General features: G+C 43.7%; 1 protein-coding gene across 1 annotated transcript in view; it reads right to left on the reverse strand.

Moving 5' to 3' along the window:
- The window catches only part of NBAS (NBAS subunit of NRZ tethering complex), a 358469-nt gene that overhangs the window by 54977 nt on the left and 291441 nt on the right, over nt 1-12051 (reverse strand). Inside the window, exons 45-46 of the mRNA XM_066386144.1 lie at nt 4341-4559; nt 505-707 (exon numbers count right to left, since the gene is read on the reverse strand). Of these exons, the coding sequence (XP_066242241.1) occupies nt 505-707; nt 4341-4559 (422 nt within the window). The remainder of the gene's footprint in view (nt 1-504; nt 708-4340; nt 4560-12051) is intronic.

Here is a 12051-nt window from a genome sequence, read left to right on the forward strand (position 1 = left end):
AGGTAAGTAATGTCCTATGACAGTTAAGAGAAGTCTTACTTTTTCAGGGCAAAATTCACCTTGCCTTGAGTCCTTCATAGGAGCCTCAGGGAACCCCTTTACCACTGCTATGTGAAGGGAAATTAGAAAAGGCAAGATCCCCAAATCCACCCAGACTGAGCTCACTCAAAAGCCTGACAGCCGTTTCACCTGCCATTTTGGCCTTTCCCTTATTTCAAGAATGGTTTGGAGTGAGGGGTGTCTCACCAGAAGCTAACTGGTTTCTTGGCAGATCATACACAATACCGATAGATAATGAAACATTTTTCATGGTTCTCTATTCTCAAGACATAAGACTTTGGGAAATCTAATAATCTAGCTCTCACATCTACACAGTACACTTCAAAGTTTATGAAGTGCTTCTACATTCATGATGATATCTTATCTTCATAACAATCATGAAACGGCACTGTTATTGGCAGAGTATCACCTCCCGTTTCCCTCAATGGCTCTTTTATCACTTACCTCAACGCAGAAATGATTTTCATTATTGCACTGTGTACAATGTCCTTGGGCGAGATGTCAAGAGGGCCCACGGCCACCTCCAGCAGCTGCTGAATCATCGCTAGAGGCTGACCATCTAAACACATGGCCACGGCTTGATCGTGGAGTTTCCCTTTTTCTGATCGGGACAGATCATAGAGGTTACTGTATTTCTGCAGCGTTTCCTGGAAAAAAAAAAAAAAGGTTGTATTCAACTCCTAGACAGGCAATACAAATTAAACGTGTACATGTACATAGTGAAACCCTGAAAAGATTCTCAAAGCAAATACACGACAACCACAAACCACACTGCAGAGTGCCTACAGGCCGTTAGTGGCATGGGCTCCAGAAGCACCCTGGCTGGAGGGCAAATCCTTGCTTTGCCACGTGCTAGTGGGCCTTTGGGATCTCCAGCATCATTATTCATAAACCCATAAACCCAGGATGCCGGCAACAGGTTCTTGTGAATAGAGGGCATGGTAAATGTTAAATGAGATAATATGAAAGTCAGCCCTTCAGCACAATGTCAGGCACAGGTAATGCTTACTGAAGGCAAGGTTCTCTCCTAATATTATCACGCTGCAACCACACAAGTTATAACATATGGAGTACCAGCTGCAAAGACCCCGGTATTGAACATATGCTATCTAATTGAACCCTTAGAATAATTCCTCCATGGGCTTTAATTAGCTCCACTTTATCAAAAAGGAAATTGAAGACCAAAGATGTTAATGTGATCAAAATCACAGAACTAGCCACTAAAGGAATTGGGATTAGAATCTAAAAGGCACCCTCCCCAGCTCCATGTCACATTGCCATCCATCTTTGATAAGATCTGTAAAAACTAATGTGACAATAAATACTTTAACAAATAGGACGCCAGCTATTGTTTTCAATATACCAAATAGGGTCACTTCATGTGAATAACACTTTCCCAGCTTCTTTGTAGTCTGAGAAGTAATCTTGAATGTACATTTTAGTCTCTCAAAACAAACAATGGCCTGACCAGGCAGTGGCACAGTGGATAGAGCATCGGACTGGGATGCAGAGGACCCAGGTTCGAAACCCGAGGTCGCCCGCTTAAGCGCGGGCTCATTTGGTTTGAGCAAAGCTCACCAGCTTGAATCCAAGGTCAATGGCTTGAGCGTGGGATCACTCAGTCTGCTGTAGCCCCCTGGTCAAGGCACGTATGAGAAAGCAATCAATGAACAACTATGGTGCCGCAACGAAGAATTGATGCTTTTCATCTCTCCCTTCCTGTCTGTCTGTTCCTAGCTGTCCCTCTCTCTGTCTCTCTCTCTGTCACAGAAAAAAAACCACAAAAAAAACATGAATCATTAACTAGATATTTGATGATACTGAAGAATTACTAGTAGTTATTTTTGGTTGGGATAATGTTGCTATGATTATGTTTAAATGTATCTTTTAGAAATAGACATGGAAGTACTCATGGGTAAAATTAAAAGATGACTGTGATTTTCTTTAAAATAATATAAAGGAGCAGGGTGGGGGCAAGTGGGAGTATGCGTGAAATAAGATTGCTCACATTTTCTTAACCATTGAAGCTGGGAGTCCGGCACATGAGATTTGTTTTGCCATCTTCCCCACTGTCAAACTTTCTATTGAAAATAATGTGTGGCCCTGGCTGGTTGGCTCAGTGGTAGAGCATCGGCCCAGTGTGTGGAAGTCCCAGGTTTGATTCCCAGTCAGGGAACACAGGAGAAGTGCCTATCTGCTTCTCCACTCCTCCCCCCCCCCCTTTTCTCTTCCCCTCCTGCAGCTATGGCTCAATCAGAGCAAGTTGGCCTCGGGCACTGAGGATGGTTCCATGGCATCACCTCAGGCTCTTAAAAAATGGCTCTGGTTGCAACTGAGCAGTGGCCCCAGATGGACCGAGCATCGCCCCCTAGTAGGCCTGCCAGGTAGATCCTGGTCGGGGCACATGTAGGGTCCGTCTCTGCCTCCCTTCCTCTCACTGAATTAAAAAAGAAAGAAAAAGAGAGAGAGAGAGAGAAAGAAAGAGAAAGAAAGAAACAAACAAACAAACAAACAGACGCTTGTGAGTTAGTCAGGGTACTTTCTAGTATCTCTACTGAGACAAGAGGGACCCAAGTCTCTGTAGGATGAAGATTTTCAGACTGCACTAAACTTCTTGAGTTGTAAGACTTCTTTCACTGGGTATAAAATTAGAGGTTAAAAATCAAGGCCTGAACTTAAAACGAACAAAAGTATGACCTTAAAAGTATTTCAGGATTTGCTATGAAAGGAAACTTAACGAAATCAAATAATGTCCAATTTTGGCACCAAAAGAATCTCCTATACAGACAGTCCATGGTCTGACTGAGTGGCATTCATCACAAGTAGCCATTCGGTACCTTTAAGTCTCAGCCTTGCTGAAACAAACGGCTGTTTTGTTAACAACCTTCTTCACCCCACACTAGATTCTGCTCATTGAAAGACAATACTTGGTCCAAGAAGAGTAATGACAGTTCTCCAATTTGAATATAACATATTTGATTAAGAAATAAATAAGACAATTATTTTAAATTAAAAATTTTTTAATTAAAAAATTTTTATACTAGCAAGTATATAGAAATCACTTGAACAGCCAACGTTTACTCTAGCTCTCGTAATTACGACTCCAGCATTGTCAATGTCAGCAGGATAAACCGAGATTGATAAAGCCAGTTTGCTTCTAGACTGCTCATACCATTAGTTAATATTATTCATTAGACGTGCTAACAGGCACTGAAAAATACAAATAAAGTAAAATTGCTATCAAACTTCTGAATCGCCCCCACTCTCTTTTCTATGAGGGGTCTGCATGTGTGAGTCTCATGTGCATTTTACGTCTTTCAGTTGTTCAACATCTGCAGTCTGCTCCACTGACTGAGCTCTCTATTCAGGACTTTTATTTTTTATTTTTACAAGCCAAGAATACAATTCAATATACATGTAAGATCTAAGAAAAATAAAAGAGGAGGTTAGTGGGCCCTCACAGGTTCATTACCATAACATTACATTTTAATTTAAAAACATTTGTATATTAAAACGTTTTCACCTATAGGAAAACCACTCATTTACTGATGTGTCAACGTTTCAGTTACAGGAAAGACCGCCCAACAATCCCATGACTGCTCTGCCTGACGATACAGAACAAACCCAAAGGCCCTGGGGGGTCCTGTGCAGCTAACACCCTGGCCCTTAGACCTCCTTGTGGGCAGGGGCTCCCGAAACTCAGGGGGGCACTTTCCAGGACACTACAAGGGTCTCAAGGAGAAACAAACTAGAAACAATTTTACTAGCCAAAAAAAGTCATACCAATAATAGTTACCTCGAAAACTCAGAACATAAAAACAAGATAAGTAGACTCAATTAAAAACAAAACAAAAGCTATTGTAAGAAGCGTGGGTGGTTATTTCTGAATTTTTCTTTAATTCAAGGGGAAAAATCTACCACAGTTCATTTAGAGAGCATAGCACTGCCAGTTAGGAGCAAGCTGGCAAACCCCTGCCTTCCCTCGCCAGCTTTGGGGACCCCTCCCTTGCTGCTGGCACCACCCCGGGGCCTCTCTTCCCATCTCCTCATCTCCTTCCTCCCAGGTGATCAACTGTGTGAAGTGGCCTAAAATCTTTCTTAAAGTGAAAACAATGATCAAGTGAGGCTGAAGAGGTAGAAAGACAAAGGCTTGAGAAGCATTTTTCAGGGTACCTGCAATATTGAAAACCCTATCAGAACTACTAACACAGCATTAAAGATAAATGAAGGAAAACACTGATAGGATCTGAGCGACCAGCTCACAGTGTTCATCTCATTACCTGCTCGCTGTTCTTCAGGGAAACAATGAAATTGTGGCTCAGCGTCTCCAGGTGAGCGAGTGACTTCTCCAGGTGGCTCAGGGTATCCGAATAGGTCACCTGAGAATCTCTAGCTTCCTGATCATCCTCTTCTGAACTTCTTTTCCTTGACTTCTCAATAAAATGTTTGACTGTCTTAATAGCCTTGCTGGTGATCTCTTTACGTGCTTCCAAAGACAGCTTTAAAAAAGAAAGTACAGAAGAACCGTTGAGGCAAACCTGCCATGCGTTATAACACATGGAATGTTTAACGAGGTATCAGTGGGACAGAAAGAACAAAGTGCAACTTTAACATACATTGCTTTAACAATGAGTAGGACTTTCGTTATACTAGTGTTTCTCCTATGAAGACAACAGAAACAGTGAAATACCATTTGCACTATTAAATCAGTCAACAGGTATTTTAAAAAATGCTAATATCCAAATACAGGCAATGCTTTGACAAAACTAGTACTCAAATAAAATACCAGTTATAGTGCAGAAAATCAGGAGTCATGCCCACCACTGTAATTCCTGGTTCCGATCATTTATTAAAAGGAAAGAGTCCAAAGTGAAGGGGGGGGATAGTATAGGCATAAATTTTAACTGAAATAAGATGACAAAAATGAAACTTCAAAAGCAATCTTGTCTGATATTAAGACAAGTGATAACTAGCTTATGAGATATTATTAAATAAAATATTAGCCAGTCATTAAAATTAGCATTACAAAAGGAGTATAACAAAGTATTTACCATAAAATGTTAAATTTTAGGAATCAGAAATCATAAAACTATTTACACATGTTTACAGTAAAACCTGAATTATATTTGTGCATATAGCTGAGGATAAATATATATATAGATGCCTGTACACGCACACAAAAGTAGTGACTATTATGTTAAAATGTTGGGATTATGAGTCATTTTGTTCTCAACCTTCCAAATTTTCTCTAATAATGCTGTAGTCACTCATTTGCTCAACAAGTATTCACTGAATTCTGATAGGTGACACCCACTTTGTTAGGTATGCAGGGGTTATATTCTTCTAAAAATATTAAATTATTAAGAACACTTGGCCTCAAGAATACAAAATTAAGTCTAAACGTAACCCACTTTGAAATGGCACCAGGCACCAGACACCTCTGAGCCATTATGCATACCTGTTGATCTGTGCTGAGTTGGATATTGAAATTTAGCCTTTGGTCAACTACCAAAGCACAATTACTACAACCTTAGAAGGACTTTCGGTTGATTTTTAAAAAGAACAACAGATAAAGAGTCCTAAGACAAAATCTTATAGTCCTATAAAAGTTTCTTTAAATGGGTCATTGAACGTCTGATTATTCTGAAGAGTAAGCACCAGCATTGATGCTCAGCAGCAGGAGTGGCGCCTCTCTCCCAACCCTCAATTTCCATTCAGTTCTCTTCAACTCACTTGACTCAATATTTTATAATGCAGACGATGGCTAACATTTCCGTAATCTCATGTAGATATTGGTGAAAGGTATCTTTGGGAAAGTGCCATTTCCAAATGGCTTGTAACTAAGTGTTTTGTTTTGCAAATGCAGCTTCAAAACAAATTCTGCAGCTCCATTTCTTACCAGACTGCCGCCCTCAACCACCCAGGCATAAGACAAAAACCAGAAGCTATAAACCCAACGACTGCCAAGTATTAGTTATGCTATTGTCTTTTTCCACCCAAACTGTTCCTTTCTGTGACTGAGAAATGCAAGATACTAGAAATTTATGTTTAGTTCAACAGACCTCCCTGCTTCCCCCATTATGTAGACGGACAGATGGCGCCCCAGTGGGTTAAGTGAAATGCTGGGGTTCATCATGTGAGTGGGAAGAGCAACAGCCAGAATTCAGAGCCCTCTGCCACCACATCGGACAGTGTCCACTTGGGTCAGGGTGCATGAAAAAATGCACACAGGCTGAATGCTGACAAAAGCAAGGACAGATGACATTATAGTGTAAGGAACCCTTCCTTGCTATTCACTTGTATTTGTCCCCCCAAGAACTATGGGGCTTGGGGAATTATTTGGCTATACCAGCTGGCTAAATGTTTACATTCTCCTAGCTTATTATGGGGTAGGGAAGAGTTTCAACAACACCCTGGCAAGAAAGTGGAGACAGGGCAGGCCATTCACATGTGCAGGACGCAGGGTTCTGGGAGAAACAACAGTCTCTCTGCCCTTGGATAGGTCCCCCGGCAATCCCCGTTGCCCAAAATTTAACTTGCCACTGTCAGCCACCCCTGGAAGGGTTGGTAAGAAATTAAATGAGCTACTATGCAAAGCAATCTGCAAACCATGCTCCATAAGTAGAAGCTGGATTGCAATTTGACCAACTGATATAATATATAGGCCATCTCCCACCTGTTAGTTTTTTATCTTCCGAATAGATCTGTGATGTAATTCCCTTTTAGGAAAACCTCTTTTAAGCTTCCCAGATTCCTTAGCATGGTTCTGAAGGGCTTTCAGAAGCTGGCCCCAAGCTAACGCTCTAGCCTCACAGTATAATTGTAACCCACACCCTGAGCTCCAGATGCACAGACTTCTCATTATTCGCTGGTGTTGTTATATATCTTGTCTCAGTGAGACACTCCTCTCTCTCTTCTATGCAAGGCAAATTTCTAGTCGTGTTTCAATGCCGAGATATCAGGGACTCATCTGTTTCTTCAGCCTCGACAGCCAGTCCATTGGCAAGCCCTCTGCTCCAACATCTAAGCACCTAATCCACCCCCTTCACACATGTAGACCCTGTCTCCTCAGCATTACTGAGTCTAGGTCCATACTGAGCTCTGTGCTTTCACAGAACTTGCTGTTGGCCATGAGAAGCAAGTATTTTCAAAGTTTAAATATACTGCTCACAAAAATTAGGGGATATTTTTGTCACTTCATATGAAGCTATAAAATATCCAGAAATTTTTGTGAGCAGTATATTTTGACCTCCTCACCAGTATCATCAAAAAAGATTTTTTTCTCTTATTTTTAATGGTATTTCAAAATAACTCAATAACTTGACATTTATCAAGAATATAGAGCAACGCTAAGTTATTTTTCCTGAGAGAGTTGGGACCTCTAAGGTGCAGAAAAATATTATAATAAAAGATGCAAGGGCTTTTATTTCACTGGTCATTCTTTGCATTTAACAGAGCATTTAAGTTTTTCACTTCTTCAATTTTGCTGAAAGACTACATGATGAGTTTAAGAAGTTTAAGTTTAGGCTCTGGCTGGTTGACTCAGTGGTAAAGCATTGGCCTGTGTGGATGTCCTGGGTTCAATTCCTGGTCAGGACACACAGGAGAAGTGATCATCTGCTTCTCCACCCCTCCCCCTTCTCCTCCTCTGAACTCCTGCAGCCATGGCTTGATTGGCTGAAGCAAGTTGGCCCTAGGTGCTGAGGATAGCTCCATGGCCTCAACTCAGGTGCTAAAAATAGCTTGGTTGCTGAGCGACAGAGCAACACTTCAGATGGGCAGGGCATAGCCCCATGGGGGCATGCTGTGTGGATCCCGGTAGGGGCGAATGCGGGAGTCTGTCTCTCTGCCTCCCCTGCTTTCACTTAATTAAAAAAAAAAAAGAAGTATAAGTTTAACACTGAATTTACAGCTAGTAGACTTATTTTCTTTGTCTTATTCTGTGATGAAACAAGCATGAAGTAAAAGAATAAGATTGAAAAAATGCACCAGAGTGGAAAACAGCAATTTCTCCACTAACCCTAGTAGGCATAAGGTACCTTTAGTCTTAGCCTTCTTGGTTGTTTTGTTTGTTTGGGGGTTGTTTTGAAGCCCACAGAATGAACATGTCATTCATACACACCATTACTATAATAACCAATCAAAGATTTTTGAAAACTATACCCTGACAGCAATTTGCAATTGCTATTCAAATATGGATTTTGAAAGATAAGTGGCTAAATTATTCTATTACTCAGTTAATAAGTAATGAACATCGATATTCCAGGCCCTTTAGAAAAATGAGTTAAAAATATGAACCAGGCTCAAAGAAATCACATTTAATATAGGAGATAAGATGGTGGAAAGTGGAAAAAATTAAGGAGCCATCCATGACATCTGCAAATCCTCCTGGGTCTCCCTCAAGATATATCCAGACTCTGCCCAATTCCCACCATCTCCACTGATGCCGCTCCACTCCATGCCATGTTACCTCTTGGGTACTGCAAGGGCTCCAACTGGCCCCTGACTAGCAGAGAGAGTGGGAACCACCAAACACAAGCCTCCCACGGACTCCACTGCCTTTGCCAAGCCCCTTACAGCTGGGATGAGCCACGTTCCTCTAAAATCAGAACAGAAGTGACGTGTCATTTCTGAGTCGACACAGTAAACAACCCACATACCCAGTCTCCCTCCTGTCCCAGCCATGGCCACTGAGGAGGGTGCAGGTCCCAGGGGGTGGAGCGTCCATCAGCCCAGACCCTAACAACTCTGTGCCACAGAGCTCACTGCCATCCCTCATCAGAAAGGGAGCGTGAGGGAATAAGAACTTTTGCTGTTAAACCACTGAGATTCTGGGGTTAACCGGATACTCCAGCCTTACCTAGTAGCACAGCAATATTGTGAAAGCATAAATCTGATCACATCTCTCCTCTACTCCCATCTATTTAATGGCTTCCTAATTCAGGAAGAATAAAACCCAGTCCAGATGCCCTATCAGGCCCTCCAGGACCTGCTCACCCGCCTGTCTAATCCTACCCGCCCCCTTCTCACACCGTCACTGCACCCCAAGCATGCCGGCCTCCCTGCATCCCTCAGCGCCATTCCACTGCTGGTCCCTCTGACTGAAGTGCTCTTCCAGGAATCCTCATGGCTGGTCCCTGTGCTGCCCTCAGGACTTCCTCCAGAACTGGCATGGTTTTTTCATCTTCACAACTGACATACTGAGCTTCTATGTGCTTACTGTCTGTCACCGTTATATTCGCAGAACCCAGAATGGTGGCTCATGCATAATAAATGCCCAGTTTGTTCAAAGTAGAGTGGATGACAACATGTTAAAAAGACCAAACAGCAAAGGCAGACCGCAGAGGTGGGACACTGAGAGTGCAAGCACTTCAGCGCAGACAGAGCTCAGTGGAGAGGGCCCCGGGGACAGTGCGAGTCTCTGCAGGTCTCTAGAACATATTCTCTTGTTTAGTTGGTCAGTTAGTTTTCACAATCCTTTACAAAGATCTAAAAACCAGTCTTAGCTAAGGACTGTATGAGAACAGGCAGCGGCCGAACTTGATCTGAGGGCCATAGTTTACCACCCCCCTGATGGGTAATATTAACAAGCTATACCTGTGGTTGGAAAGATAAACTGAGAGTAGACCATAAGTGGTCCTGAGCACCAGGTCAAGTCCACAGTCACTGAAGGGACCCGCACAGCGAGGACAATTACATGCGAATGTTGTCCTCGGTTCCCATTTAAAAACACATTGCAGGAGGGCCTTATTCCAAAGAAATAGATGAACTACAGATTCCTGGAAAAAAACAAAAACAATGCCACTCTTTTTCAAGCCTCCCTCCTCCTGTCCTTCCAGAATCAGTTCGGAGTTCACTCTCCGGAAGCCGTCTGTCTGCAACACCATCTCTCCCAGGTCCCCATCACTCGGTACCTCCCTAATGTGCCCTGGGCTCCCCTGTATGGAAGAGTGCCTCACACTGCATTCAGATTGCCTGCTTATCTGCGCAACTCCCTCACTCCTCAACCAGACCCTTCTGGGCAGAAACTGCGCTTTTCAAATCTCTGCATTGATAGCACCTATTCAATGTCGAGCACATTCCAGACAAACAGAGCAGCTGCCAAGTTACTGAACAACTCTGAGCAACGCACAGAGGAAAAAGAACCTCTCAAAGTGCAATGAAATAACATGTTCTCAACATGTCCCTAGAAACTTGTGGCCAGAATGTGCCGAAACGCTCCAATTTGCCGGTGACTGCCACAGCCCGTCCCTGTAAGAGGGCCCTACAAGACTAATATTGCAAAAGGACACCTGAAAGGACTTAAAACAACTGAGACCAAATGTATGCCATCAGGACCACACCAGGCTGTGGTAAACAGAAGTCATACAGAAAGAGGCGCAAGGACATGAACGAAGCAACACCTTCCCGCTTAGATCCATGCGTTCTACATTCACTGAGCGGAGGCTGCACATCTGCCTGAGGCTGGGTGCTGGTGACACAGACAAAATTACATCAGGCCTCTGCCCCCGGGTCTGTCAGCGCTGGGCTGGAAACAGGGAGAGATAAAAGACATCACAGAGCAGCTCAATCATCATAAAACTGCAACAGAGTAAACGTGAGACGCTGCAAAGGGTCTCGAAAGGCACAATTGTCCGGATGGAGCCAACGGCTGGGGCGTGAGGAGCGGATCTGCTGAAGGAGGCGGCTTCTTAATGTCCTAGGAGTGGGCAGGCATCCGGACTAGGGAATTCCAGAAGGTCACCAGGTCAAAGGAGCTAGCAGGGACCCCGCAAGCGTGGCTGGGGAGCAGAGGACAAGCAAAGGCCAGGGCAGGGGAGGAGGGGACGGAAGCCGCGGTGACCACAGGGAGGCCGCACGCCAGGCTGATGGGACCGCCCTTTATCACCGTCAGCCAGGGATGCGTGAACGACAGGGGCTGAAGAAGAGGGGTGACACAATCAGTGTGATCGTTTTCGGGTAATGGCTTGACTTCAAATCCACCAGGATGATTTTCATCATGGGCTAGCACTCCAGAGCTGATGCATCTGGCCAGGCAGATACTTTTTCTGTCCTCTTTTAAAATGAACATGGCGCGACTTTGATAATGCTGATAATTTTGGAAATGGCAAGTGAGATAAGAACAGCCAGTTCTTACTCACAGAGACAGGTGGGAAACCTGGGTCTGCGTGCTGTTTACACTGCTTACAGCAACAACAGAACAATGGAACAATCAGGAACAAAGATTACTCTAGTCACATATTTTTAACATCACAGATAATTTGAGGGATTGAAAAATATCTGACTAATAGCCTGACCAGGTGGTGGCGCAGTGGATAGAGCGTCGGACTGGGATGTGGAAGACCCAGGTTCGAGACACTGAGGTCGCCAGCTTGAGCACGAGCTCATCTGGGTTGAGCAAAGAAAGCTCACCAGCTTGGACCCAAGGTCGCTGAGCAGGGGTCACTCGGTCTGCTGAAAGCCCACGGTCAAGGCACAGATGAGAAAGCAATCAATGAACAACTAAGGTGTCACAACAAGAAACTGATGATTGATGCTTCTTATCTCTCTCCGTTCCTGTCTGTCTGTCCCTATCTATCCCTCTCTCTGACTCCTCTCTGTCCCTGTAAAAAAAAAAAAAAATCTGACTAATAAAGGATGGGCAGATATGCGCTTGATTGGTTTCCATTTGAAACCTCACACTGCTTTTTCATCTTTCCCTCCTTCAAGCACAAACACTTCAACCCTCACCACATGCCAGGGGGCCCTGGCACCAGGGGTACACGGGAAAAATAAGACACAATCCCTGCCTTTGAAAAATATACATCCTAATGGGAAAGCCAAACACAAAGAACATTCTTACAGGGAGAAGTATAAATTATGTGGTTGCACCCAGAAAATGTCTATCTTAGGCAAGCAAGCTTTTAAAAAGGCGGGGGCATCCACATTGGGACCTGACAGCAAGTATTCACGGGGAAGGCGGGTGGGGCGAGGTTTGGGCAGGCAGAGCAG

This window comes from Saccopteryx leptura, chromosome 5 (assembly GCF_036850995.1).
Source record: "Saccopteryx leptura isolate mSacLep1 chromosome 5, mSacLep1_pri_phased_curated, whole genome shotgun sequence".
Lineage (NCBI taxonomy): Eukaryota > Metazoa > Chordata > Mammalia > Chiroptera > Emballonuridae > Saccopteryx > Saccopteryx leptura.